Source organism: Psammomys obesus, unplaced genomic scaffold (genome assembly GCF_907164565.1).
Source record: "Psammomys obesus unplaced genomic scaffold, mPsaObe1.curated_primary_1811, whole genome shotgun sequence".
Classification (NCBI taxonomy): Eukaryota; Metazoa; Chordata; class Mammalia; order Rodentia; family Muridae; genus Psammomys; species Psammomys obesus.
Window position 1 is genome coordinate 52,954,342 of NW_026585895.1, and position 17,772 is coordinate 52,972,113.

The window sequence follows — 17,772 nt, forward strand, 5'->3', positions numbered from 1 at the left end:
TGTGTGTGTGTGTGTGTGTGTGTGTGTGTGTGTGTGTGTGTGTGTGTCGTGCTACAGGCCAGGGCTCTGCCTTCAGGTTTCCGAACCCGTCTGGGTTCAGGCTGAACCCTGCCTGGCCCTCCCTTGCTCATCAGTGAACAGGTCCACCTCTCTCTATATGCCGGGGCTGTGGGTCACCACCCCTGAGAACCAGCATCACCAACAGTGGTGCTGTTGTACTCTCTGTGCCCAAGCTATTATTGTGCCCTGGAAAAGCATGCGTACTGTTCCGGGCTCTCAGGCTACTGGGGCTCAGCAGCACAATACAGGGTCCTTCGACAGGCTTGGTCCAGAGAAAAGGCCAGTTGTCACTGCGCCTCAGCATCCATTCTGCACCTTCTCCTGGCTGCCTCTAGGCCACCCTTCCCATCCTCGTGACTGCCTTACCTGAGGATAAAGCGAGGCCCCTGGTTTTTTCTACAGGGCCCAGGAGGTAACCCCGGCTTCCTGCCTCCCTGCATCCAACCCAGTGGAAAAAACAAGGGAGACCCACCAGGTAGTCCTACCTGAGGAGCGGTCTCCACAGATAGCACAGATGTGCTTGGTGAAGGATGCCATATTTCCTGAGGGATGGGCAGGAACTTTGAGGACGCCATTGAGGCCCAGCGGGGGTTTGATATCCTCACTGCTACTCACGGGGTTCATGGGTGAGTTGAGCTGCAAGGGGATGAGTAGGGGTGGGTTAGCCAGGGCAGACTGGTAATGGGCACCAATGAGTGCTGGGCTTCCTACAAGTAAAAACTTCACTCTCCAGAGCCTTACTGGGGCCACATAGCTAAGGACTAGCAGGACCACAGTCTTTAGAGATGGCTCCAGCTCTATGTCCAGCCCTCAGAGTACCCATCCCAACAGTCTGAGGCCACTGCAAAGTACCAAAGACCTCACAAAGCCAGGAATCTCATGCCCCTCAGTACACACAGGAGGCCCACTCACATTCCACCACCCACCTAGGAGCTACCACTGTCACTAACACTTGCCACGTGCCCTAAACACACGAGAACACAGGTACTCTGAACTCCCCATGGAGGCCAGGCTCAGGGAGGCATGGGCCACGCTCCTCCGGGGTCACACATCTCCCCACCCCCCTGCATGACAGTGGTATCTGGAACAGGACAAGAGGGTAGAGCAAGTGGACTGCCCAGACATCAAGCAGTAGGGCCACTATGGCCATCTTGGCACAACCCTTGCCTCTCCCCGCCCGCTGGCCGCCAGGGGCAAGCGTGGGAAACTCACCCTGTCACCCAGGCAACAGCTGCAGCGTCGCAATGACACAGCAGTTTTGGTTCCGCAGCAGCCTCCAGCTCAGCTCTGCAGTAAGCACAGGGCCTAGAAGCGCTTCCCTCTGCCTGCCTGTCTGCCAGGGCGCTGGAGCCCAGCTGGGTAGTTCCCCCACTTCTGAAAATCCCTGACAAAGGCAGAAAACCAGCTGCACAGCTGCACTGCCCTTCCATAGCCTCTGCTGCCCCCTGCAAGGGGAACCTCACCTCCTTCCTCAGGGCCTCCTGCTCCTTCCCCCACCTCTCTCACGGGACAGGAAAAGCACAGAGGCACCAGAAGCCTTTCGTTAGGGGACCTAGCATTCAGAATGGTTCTGCAGCCAGGGTTGTGAGCTAGGCAGTAAGGAACTGCAAAGATGTCTCATTCTGGCTGGTTTAGGTGGGATGCTGGGAAGCCTGGAGGCCCACGTAGAGCCCTGAGGGTGTCGGGGGAGGGGGGGGTTGCCAGGGTATGGAAGGTCTTGGTGGCAGGCAGGACAGCTCACTGCAGAAGAGAGCAGTCCATATGCTTGCAAACTGGTCAAAGAGCCTATGTGGGAATCCGGGGGCAACAGGGAGACACTGATGGCTTTTGCTGGCAAGACTGCACAGACCTCCACTCTACTCACTATATGGCAAGCCTAACCTTAAAGGTTCCTGGAGGTCTTAGCTCTGGACAGCATAAACAGCTCGGGGCGGGGGGGAGGGGGGAGCAGTGATGTCAGGACAGAGCAAAGGCAGGGCTGTAGCACCCAACCTCACTACCAGAGACACCCATAAGGTTCCTCGGGGCTCTACTAGTGTGAAATCCTGGATTCCCAAGGCTTGGAGGATACTTTTTTTGAACTTCCCAGATCTGAGCTGATGGACCAGGGCAGTCTCCGTCTTCCCCTTCATCAACATCCTCCATGGGCCACAGGCCCCATCCTCCTGAGATTCTGTGCTCCCTAGCCATCTCTCATGAGACTCAGGGCTGGACAGCCCTCTGCTGGAGCCCGAAGCCTCCCAGGGTGGGGGCCATCCCATTTCCTCTTTCATATCCTTGGCATTTATTTCAGTTCCACCTCATTGGTGCCCCACCTGGGCCGCCGCCTACCTCTCAGGCATCCCCTCTTCCCCCGCTCCCTCATCCTGTCCTCCCAGGCCAGGCCAGCCCTCAACTAGCCCTACTTGAATGGGCTATCCAGAGCAGATCTTGGGCCTCCATCTGCACTCAGGCTCTGTATGCTCCCCACAGCTTCGTTCCCCATCTGTCTGGGGTGAGAGGCCTCAATGCCTCCCTCACTAGCTCCACATTTGGGCACTCAGAAAGCACCCAATTGTAAATTACCCAGGGAAGCCAGCATGGCCAGATAGGCAGGTTTGTGAAGTTGTAGGGAACATCCCCTTGGGCCCTGTCCTAGTAGAGCCCCAAGATCAAATGAGACACAAATGAAGCTAAGGCACCAGGTGACTGTGGCCAGATATAGCTATATCCAGACCTAGCAAGGAACCTCATAGAGCTGAGAGCCAAGAGTTATCAACACTAAAGTCAGCGAACTGCAGAGATCAGGCCTTCATCTATCCTCTCTGAATATCCATGGCATTCATAGCAAGGACAGCTATGAGAAAAATAACAGGGCAAAGCCAAAGGGGGCGACCAGGTGGTCAGGCCTGCTTCATGGCAGCAGCACCTCTGCTTCTGGAAAGCAAAGTGAGGAGTGGGGAGAAAGGAAAAGACTGCTCGTGAGCAGGAACCCCAGCTCTTCTATGCACACAGGTGCTTGTGCTAGCGTGCATGTTTATACACACACACACACACACACACACACACACACACACACGCTAGGGCAAAGAGGTTTAGATGGGATCAGCGTAGAAAAAGCAGCCAGATTGTCTGGAAGAAAGGCTTAAGAGGCTCAGGCCAGTCCCAACAGGCTTCCTGGTAGTGAGTGGTCTCTATACACCCCCGCACCAGGAAGGGCCACAGGAGATGACGTGGTGCAGGGCACAAGGCCTCGGGAATCTAAGGGGCACATAGGTACTGTTTGCCCTGTGGTTCCAGGTGTGCCAAGTGGCACAGCAAAGCTATTAGGGGTGGGAGGATGGACAGAACCCGGACTGAGAAACTCAGAGCAGAGAGAGGATCCCTGACCTGTTTCAGGAAAGACAGAAGGCACCCCTAGAGCTGGCTCTCCTGATGCAGAGCTTCACACACACAGGACAAAAGCCCAAATAGAAACTCACCAAGACCTTCAAGAAGATAGGAGCAGAGCACAGCTCCATGAGGTATCCTACAGGTATTCAGGGCCTTGAGAGGACGAGGAGGCTGAGCAAAGACCCCAGAGTGCCCACAGCAGCATAAGGGCCCTGATGGGCCCACAAAGAAGGAAGTCAAGCCTTGCAGATGGCCAATATCCACAGGGCCACAGAGAGCCAGAGCCCAGGCATGGGCTGCTACCAGGGGCCTCTGTACAACTCAGGGACATGCATCCCTGGGCCAGGACGTGCTTTCCGGGAAAGCCTAGGGACTGAGCCCAGTGGCCTGGCAAGAGGGACCTATGAGGCCTGAGGAATCCCCGGAAGATGGGTTCAAGCCTAAGGAAGCAGATACCTCAGAGTTCCATAGTCACAGGCACAGGCTTCAAGCTGAGTTGGAGACCAGCTGCAAGAAATTTCAGCTGACAGAGCTATAGAGGCCAGTCTGGGTCAGCCAGAGCAAGGCCCAGCCATTTCACTACCAGCATGGCTCTCTGAGGCTAGCTTTTACTCTGTAGCTATAGAAATGACAGCTCTGACCCAGGGGTTCACAGCCTACAGGTGAAGCTCCCACTTTCTGCCCCACTTCCCCTAAGGTTTAGCCCAGCACTCACCTGGGGACTACCAGTCCCGAAGCCCAGTGTGGGGGTGGTGGGTACCGACATGGAGTGCGGGCCCATGGGGGAGCTGATGACAGAGAAGGGCGGGCCCATGCCATTGATGGGAGAGCTCAGGGTGCTGATAGGCGAGTGCAGCTGCCCAGGGGATCCCAGTGGAGAGCCGATTCCTGGACCCAGGGATGGGTGCAGCGACGGGGCAGCCATGGAGCCTCGACCTGTTGGAGAGTTGAGGGATGAAGAGTTCACCTGGGTGGAGAAGTCTGCAAGATAAGAATTAACAGGAGGGAGGGTCAGCATAGCCTCTAGGACCTGGCCACTGCCCACTCCCACTCTTTCAAGCCACAGGCAAACCCAGGCAAAGCCAGGACTCCTCTGCTACACTCCAAGGCTACAGCGTCTCTGGAGGGTACCAGCATGTGCCACTGCTATCCATCTTACACTCTTGGGGAATTTCTAACAGCATAGCCAGGGTGAGCACTGCAAGCTGAAGGCTCAAAAGTCCTAGACCTTGCCCTCTGGACCACATGACCTGGACTTTTGGGTACCACAGCAGAGCAGCCCAGACTCTGGTTCTCAAGCTCCTCTCACTCCATGCACAGGGGCCCATGTGATTCTTGTGGGGCCTGGAAGAATGAAGGGACCAGCAGGAAAGAAGGCACTGGCACTTCCATGTGGGAGGGGAGCTTCCAGGTGGCCTTGTGGAGGAGCTGGGAGCATGCCACGCCTGAGACCGGCAACCCACAGAGCAGGGTTGGGCCTGGGACCTCCCACATGCCAACCTTTTATGCAGGGTTTCAAACATGTGAAAAGTCTTAATCAGGCCTCCCCAACTGCAGAGGCTGGGGAGGTTCCCAGGTGTCCAATCTACTGCCCACAGGCCATGGAGAAGACTACAAAGAGCCTGCACAGGGCAGAGATTCATGCCATGTTGGGAGCTACAGGCCCCTCTGACGCTGGTGCTCTGAGAAAGTCACCCCTTACTCCCTCTGCTCCATTCCCCTTCACCTCTCCCCTCCTTTCTCTCTTCACCGCCCCTCCTTTCCTCCTTCCCCCTCCCTCCTTTCTTCTTTCCCTCTCATCTCTCACAGTCTTGGCCTTTTCTGGCACCTCACTTGCTTCTGCTAAGTAGAGAAGAGCAACAGGCACATGAAGTGAGTGGCTAACCCATGCCAGGCAGAGGACACAGGCTGGATGCATTACTTGATACCCTGGGAAGACCTCCCCACCCTGGGCCCAACTCATCCTCGCTGTGTCCTGGCAGGCAAGCCGAGCAGGAAGAAGCCCAAAGGAGATGCTGGAGGACTCCACAGCAGTCCTAAGACAACACAGGCACTGTGGATATTACTCTCAGAACCAGACTTGACTCTGGCCAAAGCCCATGTGCCCATTCTAAAACTGGTGCCCAGCACAGTACAGGGTGATCCCAGCAGCTGTACCAATGCCAGCCCCAAGCCAGGAATGCTACAGAGGCCTACCACCAGGACCAGCTCAGAGAGAAGCCTAAACTATTTCCATCCCAAAGATCCTATGACTTCCTCCCTGCTTCCCCTCAAGAGGAAGAAGCAGTAAGGAGGTCCCACCCTGACCAGGTCCACTATGACTAAGCCAGCCAACCTGGTTACCATGCCTGCCCTAACTGACAGAAGGGACCAATTTCATCAACAAATGAGCCTCATTTACCTGCCAGAAACCTTTGCCATTTACAAAACTGGGAACAAACCAGCTTGTTAAACAAAACAACAAAAGCCAATTTAAGAAATCCAGAACCAGCTGAGTAGGATGGTGCACACACTTAAACCCAGAAGTAGGGTGGCAGAAGCAGGAGGACCTGTGAGTTCAAGACCATCCTGATCTGCAAAGTGAGAGACCCTGTCTCAAAAACAAGGGCTGGAGAGATGGCTCAGTGGTTGAGGGCACTGTCTGCTCCTCCAGAGGACCAGGATTTGTTTCCCAGCACCCACATGGTGGCTCACAACTGTCTATAATGCCAGTTCCGGGAGATCTGATGCCTCCTTCTGCCTCCATAGGGACTGTATGACTATAGAACACTTAAGACACTTGCAGGTAAAACATCCAATACATAAGAAAAAAAATTTAATCCCAGAAGCCTGCTGGCCAAGACAGGAACTACAGACCAGCTATATAGACCATTAAACTCTATAAGGATGGGGAAGATCCACAGGGAAGGCAGGTGGGGCAGCCAGGCAGGAGAATGTGTCTAAAAGGAACAAATACAAAATCCAGTTGCTTACAAGAGCCTGGAATGTCTTTGTTCCTTTGACGTCAACTGAATTCTTATGAGCCTGTCAGAAAAGCCACCACCTCCTTCCACCTATGACAGAATGATCTGAGAAGGTTCGTGCCTAAGAAGTGCCCAAAGGCTAACTTACTACAATTTGCAGCTGCCCCTAGGCCAAGCAGCCACAACCATTTCCACACCTCGGGGATACCTGCAGGCCACCGGGCTGACTCATCATAGCCTAGCCTTCCCCACCCCTTCCCCTGGATGAGGAGACCTAGGCCAGCTCTCCCCTTCCCATGCCTGTTTCAACATTTTCAGTGTGTGCTACTGAGACCCTACATACCACCAGGCTAAGCCCTCATTGTATCCCCCTTTAGCCCATTTGAGAGACACATTTTGCTGACTTTGAGAACATCTGCCTTCTGTAGGCATCCCAGAAGGAGACAGGGTAATGCTGTGGGTATGAAGAAAGGAGCTGGGTTGGGCCCAGAGAAGGCCCACTCTTCCTGGTCTTTGAGAACAAGATGAGGGATGACCAGAAGGGAAATCCCTGATTCCTCAGGCTCTTTGCAACTCCACGTTCATGGGAGAACTTGGACAACAGGAATGACAAGAGGTCTAAGGAAGCTTGTCACACTAAGGGTGGCTCCCATTAGCCAGTTGTCCTCAAACACCAGGGAAACCTGGCCATGTTCACCTCATGACATTGTTTCTAGCCAGGGATCCAAGGAGGAATCCTTGCAGCCACAGGAATACCTTGTGTGGAGTGCTCAGGCTGCAACGGGGTCTGTGTAAAATGCCATAAGCCTGAGCTGCTCCTCTGGCTGTGGGCTTTGCTATGGTAGCAGCAGGAGAAAGCTTCAGCAGGAGAGAAAGAAAGAAGGAGAGAGAGGTAGACTGTAAGTCTGCCAGCTACCAGCTGTACCCCAAAGCTCCTCTGGCCTTTCAAGGTACCACCCATACCTGGCTCAAGTTGGAAACTGCTAAGGAGGGGAGCCAAACCAATGGAGTAGGGAGCAGGCCAAAGTGGCGCAGGGATAGACTTCAGGAAGAAAGGGAGACAGCAGGAGCAAGAGCCAAGCCTCCAGTCTGGGAATGTGGCTGTCCCTGTGTGAGGGTTCCCTTAGGCACCCCTCCCCCAGCCCTCCACCCTGCCTGCAGCCTGGTGGTACACAGCCAAGTGTCCTACAGTTGTTCTAAGCAGACTGTAAGTCCCTAGAGCTCCAGTGTGAAGGGGACTGCCACCAGAGCGATACCTACCTTGGCAGGTCCCCACTGCCCCAGGCCTCCACCCCAGGCTTTCCTGTTTACAAAGAATGTCCACTGCAGACACCTTCCCGGGGCCTGGGTGACAATGGGCTGGGGTGTGTTCTCTAGATCCTTCTGGAGGGAGAAACTTTCTTACCAGGAAGGGAATGAGCAAGAAATGCCTTTATATCCTTGCAAGGAAATGCCTCCTGGCTCATCCTTGTATGCATGCAAGCCAATGTGCACGTATACCATGCATGTGCGGATTTGTGCATGTGTGATGTGTGCTTTCTCTGCCTTGTCTGGCACTTAGCTGTCACCACCCTGATAAGCCATGGCCCCCATAAGGCACAATTCAGACAGCCACACTTTGGACTTGCAGGGCTGTTAACACCAGCTGTCTCCACCGATTAAGGAAAACCTCCACACCCCTCTGGCTTGTAGAATGGGGCTGAGAACTGAAATGTGCCAGCTTCAGACCTGGGAATTACAGGACACACATATTTCCTGCCCAAGAAATGGCAGAAAAGCCTTAGAAACATGACTGAGAAGAAACCGAATCACAGAACCCCAAAACCTCATATTATGAGGCACAGGGATCACATACATAACCCCATATCCCAAGATAGCTCTGCAGAACTACCACCAACATAGCCAGGGAAGCTGGGGAAAGAGTACAGTCAGGGAGCTTACGAGTGCCTCAAGGAAAGAGTAGAAAGCCTGTCTTCACAGGGAAGATGCCCATCATCCCACACAGATCACAGGCAGCTGGCACTGCAGTCCAAGAAGGGTGTGTGGAAGAGACACCTTGGTACAAAACTGACCATAGTATGAATGTGTGGAGATTTAAACAGCAAACCAACACAGAGCAGAGATGGACTCTCTCACACACACACACCCTGCCCAGCACCCAGGGCAGTTCCCTAGACCTCAGAGGGTGGGCTGAGTGACACTAGTAAAACTGAACTGCTGAATGCCTGACAACAGCTCTGGTGACTCCAGGATGCCAAGCCCTCCCCCCCCCCGAAGTCATAGGCAAGTGAGGAGCACCACCCCCACCAGTTCCTATGCCATATGGTGTCTGTAGAATGCCTACCAGCAGCAGGACCCACAGCAGGAGGCCCAGGGAACCCCCACCAACTCCTTTCCAGCCTCTGCTTGGCAGGCAGGGTGCAGGAAATGACATCCCACACAGCTGGGGTAGAGTGAGGCCCACAGCCCCTCCAAGGGAGCCAGGGAACCCCAGCTTCTGGAGAGGGGACTCAGTCATCCACAGCCCTCTGGCACAGCAGGAGCTAAGCAGGGTGTGTGTCTGGGTGAACAGAAGTGGACCATGTGGCTGCTCAGTCTAGAGCCTGGCAAGGAGGGCAGATGAGTCCACATGGGAGGTGGATAATCTGGGGCCACCACAGAGGGACCTGAAGAGGGTACCCAGAATGCAGCCAAAGCCCAATGGTGAGCCAGCACCAGGATGGCTGTCATGTTCTAAGTACAGGGCCCTCATCCCTGCCTGGGAACACCGCCCCCCCGGAACTGAAACTTTGTAGTGGGTGGCTCATGGGTCCTCAGAGCTTCCTGAGCTGCCCACCTCCAGCCTCCACCTTCCGGAAGTACTGCTTTCCCTGAAGCTCTGGGAGGGATAAGTGGAGGCCCTGGAGGAGAGCAATGGGAATATGGCAGGGACCATGGCGCCAGGGCTTTGAGGGAGCCCAAGGGTGGTCAGAGCAGGAGGGAAGAGGAAGGCAGGCCACAGGCCCCAAAGGGTGGGAGGGGATGGCTTCAGGTACTGCTAGGGCAGGAAGATAAACATCCCACCAGCCAATGCTAACCATGGTGAAAAGGGGCTGCTTGCCCACACTTGAGGCCACTGGGACCCCTCAATATTGCTGAGTCTCTGCAAAATGGAATGAGGCTTCTGTGCCAGCCCAGAGAACAGCCCCCAGGAGCCCTATTTGCCCAGCCCTAATACAGGCCTGACTTCCACTCCCAAAGAAGGGACCCCTCAGACGTGCTCCAGCTTGGCTCATTCACTGTCTCCTCTCACAGCTTACCACCTTAGGGGCCTGTTGTCAGGTCACCCTGTCCTTCCCTCAAAGCCCCAGCCAGTATCTCAGCCTCCTATCTGAACGCCCCAGGCCAGCTACACCCTCCTGGGTGGTCAGAAAAAAAAGTGAGACTGACTCCAACCCAACTAGTACGGCAGGCCACCACAGAGGCCCCTCAAGTAGAGAAGTCAACTGGTCAGGAGTGAGCCAGTAATCTCATAGGCCCAGTCCCAGAAAGTCTGTCAGTCCACAGGGGCCAGAACACAGCAGAACCCTGTTCTGAGCCTTCAATGGCCACAGCCCGTAAAGCCCTGAAAGAAGCAGCAGGGACAGGAAGACAAAGGTACAGTGAGCACACATGTATCTCATTCACCACTTCCATCCATGGGGAACCACAGAAAGTGAACAGAAGGCTGCAATCCCAGGTACCCATCCGGGCTTTGTTCCTGCATGCTCCACAGAGAAGGGTTGACCAGGCCAAAGCTAACTTCCTGGCCCTGCCCCATGCAACCTTCCTTAGCACAGCAGAGATGTTCTAGAGGCCCCGTGGGTGGGTCAGCCATGATCATCCCAAGAGATCAACAGTTGTTCCTGCAGCTAAGCACAGGTCATGATCAGAGGGGTAAGGATGGAGCGGGTAGCAGGGACACAGGAGGCTGAGCTCAGAAAGAGGTGGATGATTCCCTGAGAGCCTGAGGTATGCAGGCTGTATAGTAAGCTCAGGGGAGTTGGGCCAGTTTTTGGTTTCGGCTACACTGCTCCTATGGGCTCCATTTCAATCCCTAAGTTCATCTGACCCAGAGGGCCACAGAGACTGAATGTCAAACCCACCTCTAGAATTGCTTGCCATATGGTACCTTGTCTTAGGAAAGGTCACATATGGAGCTTCCCTCTTTGACTTCATCTTCTACGACTTCCCACCCTCCTAGGCTAGGAGGTCCTGATGGTGAAGACTGCAGTTTCCCCAATGAACTAACTCAGAGTGGGAGACAGGGACACACAGGAGTGTGAGGAGGTATGGAGGGAAGGTGAGGGACTCAGAGGTATTATCAAGGCCTCTGAACCCTAAGGGAGGATTACAGCATGTAGAGAGGATTCGTTATGTAGCCTATCATCAGGAACAGACACAAAGGCAAATACAGGGTCTACAATCCAGATCTGCAGGGGACCCAGCAAGAGCCTCCACAAGGACTTCAAGAATGGGTTATTCCATCCTTTGACCTTCTCTGAACCTCAATAAGGGTATACCAACCCAAGGCCATGTTGTTTTGACCAAATTCTTAAATCCTAGTATACAGTGTACCACTAAAATGGTCTTCACAGAGATAGGATCACCAAAGCCTAAAAGGTGTGAGCAAAGAAAACAATATCCACTATAAAGCTCAAGATAAAGAGGATGGCTGTGAGGGCCGCAAGAAGCACTAACGATTGCTGTCTCAGTATCATCACCATCATCAATTTTACCATCACCACCACCATCACTATCATTTCATCACCATTAATATAATCAACACAACCAACAACATCAATATCATAATCATCATAATCAATGTTGGCATCATCATCTTCAACATCAACCTTATCATCACCATCATCACAATTAACATCACCAACATCATCATCACCATCAATATCACAATCACCACCATCATTAACAGTATCACTATCACCACCATCATCACATCATTACCATCGCCATTATCAATATTGCCATCACCTTTAACGTCAGCATCAACATCTCCATTACCATCATCATTGCTACTATTGTCACCTTTAACATCACCACCATCATCAACATTACGATTACCAGCATGACCACCATCATCATCACTATCAACACCACCACCGTCATCACCAGTGTCATCATCATCACCATTACCACCACGAGCAATATCGTCATTGCTACACCATCACCACTCTCTCCATCACCATCAGCATCATTATCATCATCACCATCACCTGAAAAACACCTTAATCTAGACTACTGTGCAGATGGGAGGCTGGAGCCCAGGGAGGCGGATAAGCTCTACAAGTGGCAAAGAGATGGTACTTTGTGTTCTCTTGATCAGACTCAGTGAGTTTGGGGCTGGCCAAGGAGGGGCACAAAGAGGAACTGGAAATAGTGCCTACTCTAGCAGCTACCTCCCTTACAGCCCTGGTGGTACTACAGCTGGACCTGGTGGCACAGGTGTGGCTAGAGCCAAACCACAGTAAGAGAAGTGGGAAGCACAGCCAAAGGTGGTAAGGAGGGTGGGGCCCATGCCCAGCCTGTGACTGTGCCAGGCAGCATTCAGTTAAGAGCTGAGAAGTGAAGACACCAGTACACTCAGACATGAGGGCCAAGGTGTTGACAGGAGGCTACCCTCCATGCCAACTCTTCCTGAAGCCCACAGTCCACAGAGGCTGTTGCACAAGGCCTCCCACCCATCCCTGGTTCTTGCCAGTTGCTATCCTCACCCTCTGTGCCAATCATGGTAGTCACTCTCTGGGATATCTACTTGTTGAGGTACTTATGACCCAGGGCAGCCCTGCCCCAACCACTGGAGCTGTCTCCATCCCAGACTCTTCATTGCTTAGAGATGTGCTCATATAGCCTCCATGGATACGTATCTGTATGGTGGGGAGGTGGGCACACTCTGGCCAGGTAGCTGGATGAGTCTGGCTGGACTCCCCCCAGCCCCTGGCTGCATGGCACTTTTCCTTTGCCTGAGCACAACTAGAGGGCAGCAGAGAGAAGACTCCCAGCTGCTCACAGCCTCAGGCATATCAGGTACCAGCGCCTGCTTGCAGACACCTCCTTCCCAGCTCTAACCTGAGCATAGCACACAGTCAGGCCCAATTTCTGGCTCCTTTGGTCTCACCTACTCTTGTAAGATGAAGGTGTCTCTCCTGAGGGTAAGGCAGTTTCTTTGGAAAAGCTAAATGACACCTGCGGAGGTGGTCTCTAGTGAGAGCCTTCAGGCTGGCTTGTCCTTGGAGGCCTGGGATGGGCTACTACAGAGCCCTGGCACCAACCATGGGGGAAGAGTATTCTCCCAGAGTGCTTTGTCTGGCACCTGGCTCCTGCCCTCGATATTGTCCTCTCACCTACTCAGGGGGAAAAAAAGCCTTAACGGATGTGTGTCCCCAGTCTGCAGGACACATAGCTATCACACAGGGGATCTCTAGAATGCCCTGAATTCATCAGCCAGGACCAGGACCCCAGATTAAAACTTTGGTCCTTTTGGATAGCTCTAAGGCACTCTTTCTCTACTGCAGAGATGGCTGGGGCAACAGGCAGGTGGCCTCATTGCCCCACACAGTGTTAAAAGTCAGGAAAGCACTCAGCTCCAGAACCCAGAAAATCCTGTGAATTGGCTTCCAACCCCAGGCAAGGTACCCATACCTGGCCAGCCCATCCCGGAACACAGCTCTCCAGCACTGCCTGGAATAGCAGGCAATCTATCCTAGCATGCTGCCCAACAGCCAGGCCAAGCCTCCTGCCCTGTGGGCTCCTCCAGGGACAGGAGCAGGGCAGGGGCAGGGAAAGGGTAGGAGTCACATCCACTCATCCCCAGGGTGCTTGAATGGGAGAAAAGTCACAGAAGGATGTGACGAGAGGGACAGAGCCACTGAGGTGCTGGGAGCAGAGACTGAGCAGCTCTGTGATGTCCTCCCCACCCTGTACAGTTGGAGAAACTGATAACAGGGGTCATCTCACACTCACACAAGGTAGGCGACTGCCAACACCTCAGACAGACTACAGAGTGATAGAGACACATTTGGCAACAGTCACTGCAGCTTGGGTCCCCATCCTGCATCCTCTCTAAACTGGCAGGGTACCACGTGGACTAGTGAAAACATCACACCAGGAAGGACCTGTTGTTCTGTCTTGCAGCAAGGCCTCAGCTCTGGGAGGACAGGGGCTTCCCAAGCCGGGAGAAGGAGCGCCAGCCAGCCTATGTTCAGCTTTCTGACAAGTCGGCCCTCAGAAACTTCCCTCAGCTTGAGCCCTGAAGATCCCAGTCATGCTGTACCGGGCTGCGGTTGGGAGGTGACAACATCCCAGCCTGGGACCCTGGAAGGGTACTTACCTCTCTAAGGCCAGGCAGGGGCTTCTTCTGGACATTAAAGCCTCCCCTTCAGGCTGTCCCCTTGAACTGTCTGTCCCCAACACTCTGTGGTGCCTGCCCAGACTTTAGAGGAGAGTAGGTGGGAGAGGAGGAGGGGGACTTCAAGAAAAACCCCAATCGTGGCGGGGCAATGGGGCCCTGAGGCTACAGACTCTCGAAGGCAGTTTCTATTTAACAGGAAGAGAAATGATTGTTTCAATTTGAGCCAACGTCGCTCCTGGTGGCTCAGAGGTCCCATCACCCACCTGCCCGCAGCTCTGTCGTGGAACCCACGGAACCCTGGCTGGGCTTCCTGTCCTCCCCCACAGTCCTCGTCTCACACTTGGAGAGGACCTAGGCCACAGCCACCCAGGTCTCACCCACCTACCATGAAGTGAAGTGGCTCCTGGGACAGGGGCACTGGGAACTCTGGAATGGTCCGGGGAGGAAGGATACTCCCAGGCAGGGCGTGCCCCAGTGGGGACATCCCCAAGTCCTCCCACGCCCATTGAGCATCACTATTTTCCAGACAGAAGCATGATGTAGTGTACTGGGGTAGCTGTCCAGGGCCACGTGACAGATAAGCAACAGGGCTGAGCCTGGAGGGTGGAGCATCTGTTGGGCCCAGGGTCGGAAGTCAAGCACCCCCAAGCCTCCCCGAAAGCCCCAGCCCCAGCGTATGCACCCTCCACTTGGCAAGGCCCATCCATGCCCTTGTGGCTCCTCAGCATACCACACCAGCACATTCATCTTCCCCTTGGAGGGGCTTACCCACACCGTTGTGACTGGCCAGAACATACAATGCAAGTACCCAACAAATATAGGGGCCTGGCTGCCAGAGCCTCTGCCAGTGGGACAGGATTTCATATGTGAGACAGAGTGGGAACAGAACATCCCAATCACCATCCACAGTCCAGGTGCCTTCACTGTCCCTAACACCACACAGACAGATTCTGTACTGCGCTCATGGAAACCAACATCCACAAGATGACAGCGCTGTCTTATCAGCCTTACAGCCTTCCCACCTGCCCATGTCAGGTATGTAAACACTCTATATGCTACCCACAGCCTGGGACCTCAGGCTAAGCCCCACAAACCTCCCTAGCCTCTGAGATCTCCATGTCTGGCTTGACTGAGGCCAATAAAGCCTGTAAGGCTGAACCCCTGTCAAGAATGTCACCCCACTGGACCTCTGCATATAGGCTGTATGATCAGGCTGTCTATACTTCCTCCTCATCCCCCAGCAAATGGGAGAGATTGCTGTCTTGGTGACAACAGCAAGTGTGGGAACAGGACCTCCCTCCCACCCAGTCATCACTCACAACCTCCCTAAAGCTGACAAAAGAGATCCTCACTAGCCTCCTACCCCAACCTTGCCAACTGGTACCTATCAGGGCTGCAAGTGGCACAAAATGAATGGGGGATAGGCTGCAATATGTGCTACAGCCCATGCCCAGAACCTGAGAGGGGTGTTCAGTCAGCCACCAGCACAGAAGGTCCTTAGGGACAGGGACAGAATAAATGGCAGGCCACAAGACAGCCTCTCAGCAGGCTCTGGGGACCAAAGCCTCCATCCAAATGGTACCCAGAATAGCTTTCTATCCCTTCTATACAGGTGAGAGCTAGCAAGGGCCAAACACAGATCTATCCCTAGCCAGGCTAAGCCCAGCACAGCATACCTTCTCCACTGCACCTCCTCCACTGGTTACTAGGCAGGAGCTGATGGTCTACTCTGAGCGACCAATGATGCTCCACAGAGATCCAGCACCAAAGCCTCTGAGAAAAGGGGCCTGAGTCTGCTGCATCTTCTCTCCTGGGCCTGCCTAATCTCAGGGCAACTGAGGCCAGAGCTGGTGTCAGGGGAGGGGCACCAGAAGAAAAGGCCTTTTCACCATGAAGTATGGATACCATGTAGTAAGAGTACCCAGAGGGAAGGGGTAGGGGGTCAGGCTGGACCATCCAAAATAGGACCAGCCAGGGTGCTGGCATGGCACTTTCAATGGGGCCATGTCAAGACACCCAGATGACCAAGTGTCTCAGAGGCTGAGCTCAATGGGGGAAAACCTGGTTTGTGAGATGTGGAGGGAAGTCACAGGCACTGCCCAAGAGCCCAGACGGCCAGGGAGGAGGCACTACCAGGCCCTACCTTGGGCAGAATAGGGAATACCACTTTGGCACCTGACAGGAAGGAAAAGGGTCCTGGAAACTGCTTTCCAAGCTTCAAGTCCATTTATCACCCAAACTCACACATGGTCCAGAGCTCCACTCTATCTGGGAAGATCATAGCCCACCCACCCCTAGGAAGCCCTCAGCATCACCTGTGAACCAAAGGACTGTGAGGTATAACCTCACTAGGGTGACAAGCTGGACCCTCTCACCTACCCAGAAGCAGGAGAACAACACAAACGAATCAGGAATGCCAAGCTCTGGGGGACTGTGCACACTAGGCCTAATTAACGGACCCTGGCTCAGAGCCTACTGCCCTCCCTTGCATATACGATGTTAACATGCCACACTGGTACCTCCTAGAAAACAAACAACTGGTTAGAGGTGAGAACATACAGGGCTAGCTCAGCTGGTAAAGTGCTTACTGCTCCACAGAGGCCCAGGGGTCAGTTCCCAGCATCCACAGCGGGTGGCTCACAACTGCCTCTAACTCTAGCTCCAGGGGATCCCATGCCTTCTTCTGGCCTCTGTGTGCACCTGCATGCATGTGGTAAGCCAGGTTTGGTTCCCAGCACCCACACGGTGACATAACCATCTACAAGTCCAGTTCCAGAGACTCGCATGCCCTTTTCTGGCCTCTGTAGGCACTGGACATGCACATGGTACACTCACATACATTCAGGAAAAACATAAACTTAACATACATAAACATGCATAAATTTAAAAAGAAATCTTTGAAAAAGCAAGGCAGCAGGAAGTGGAGAAAAGACTGACCCTCAAATGTCCAGCAGGCCAGGGCAGTTAACACAGGAATCCAAGGGTTCTGGCCCATCTCACCCTGCACAGAGTCCACACCATGTTCCTGAGCTGTCGTAACTACAAACCACAAAGGAGACTCTGCAAAGGACCAGAAAGATGGTGTGGCCCAGTGTGAGCACTGGTGCCCACACTGGGCCTCCAATTGGCGTCGGAAAGGTGACTTACCCACAAAGGTGCCTCCAATGTGGCAGAAGAGTATGTCCTCGGCATGTCTATTGAAACATGTGAACACTACAAATGGCTCACGGCATACTGCATAAAAGATAAGTCATTGCCTCTCCAAAGAGAAAAGAGCCAAAGCCAGTCAGCCCACCATCAAGACCGTAGCTGTGGAGACTTATGGCAGCCCTACTGGCCCTCAGATCACCAAAAGGCCCCGACTCCCATCACCTCACAAGCAGCCAGGCTAGCCAGGGCTGAGACTAATCATGTCTCACACTTCAGCTGGCCAGAGTGCCAATGCCCCCTAAAAGGTATCTCAATGGCAGGCCCAAGAAGAGAGGACCAGTCTTCCACATCCCTCCAGCCAGACAAGCCCCCACTGTTCCCCTATGCTCCATTTCCTTACCTGTAAAAATGAGAATAAGCCATTCCCAGGTGAGAGAGGTCCTGCCTAGAGCCTCAAGATAAGGAAAGCAACTCTCCCCCCAACCCCGGCCCCAACTAGCAAGAGCCTAAAGCCTGGGCCTTTCTCCGAAAACCTTCCTGGTCCCAGTACCAGGTGAGGCCCAAATATGTAGGGAACAGCACTCTTGGGGCAAGCCTCAGTTTGTTCACTGTGGGCTGGGTTGGGCAGCCTAGATGGGCCCAGCAATGATAGGGTGCAGGTATATACAATAAAAAGGTCTGCACCCAAGCCCCTGAACCCAGACAAGACTCCCTTCCCCTAAGGCCCCCAGGCTTTCTATCTTGCCACAACTCCTACACCCTGCCACAATATATGCTATAACACACCAAACCCAACCCTCACCTGCCAGCCACCTGTGGTCCCCTGCCCTCCAGGCCAGG

At 53.9% G+C, this 17,772-nt stretch overlaps 1 protein-coding gene across 1 annotated transcript in view; it reads right to left on the reverse strand.

Annotated features, from left to right (window-relative positions):
* The window catches only part of Rxra (retinoid X receptor alpha), an 87,615-nt gene that overhangs the window by 21,358 nt on the left and 48,485 nt on the right, over positions 1–17,772 (reverse strand). The window contains exons 2-3 of the mRNA XM_055600003.1: positions 4,148–4,413; positions 546–696 (exon numbers count right to left, since the gene is read on the reverse strand). Coding sequence (XP_055455978.1) covers positions 546–696; positions 4,148–4,413 — 417 coding nt within the window. The remainder of the gene's footprint in view (positions 1–545; positions 697–4,147; positions 4,414–17,772) is intronic.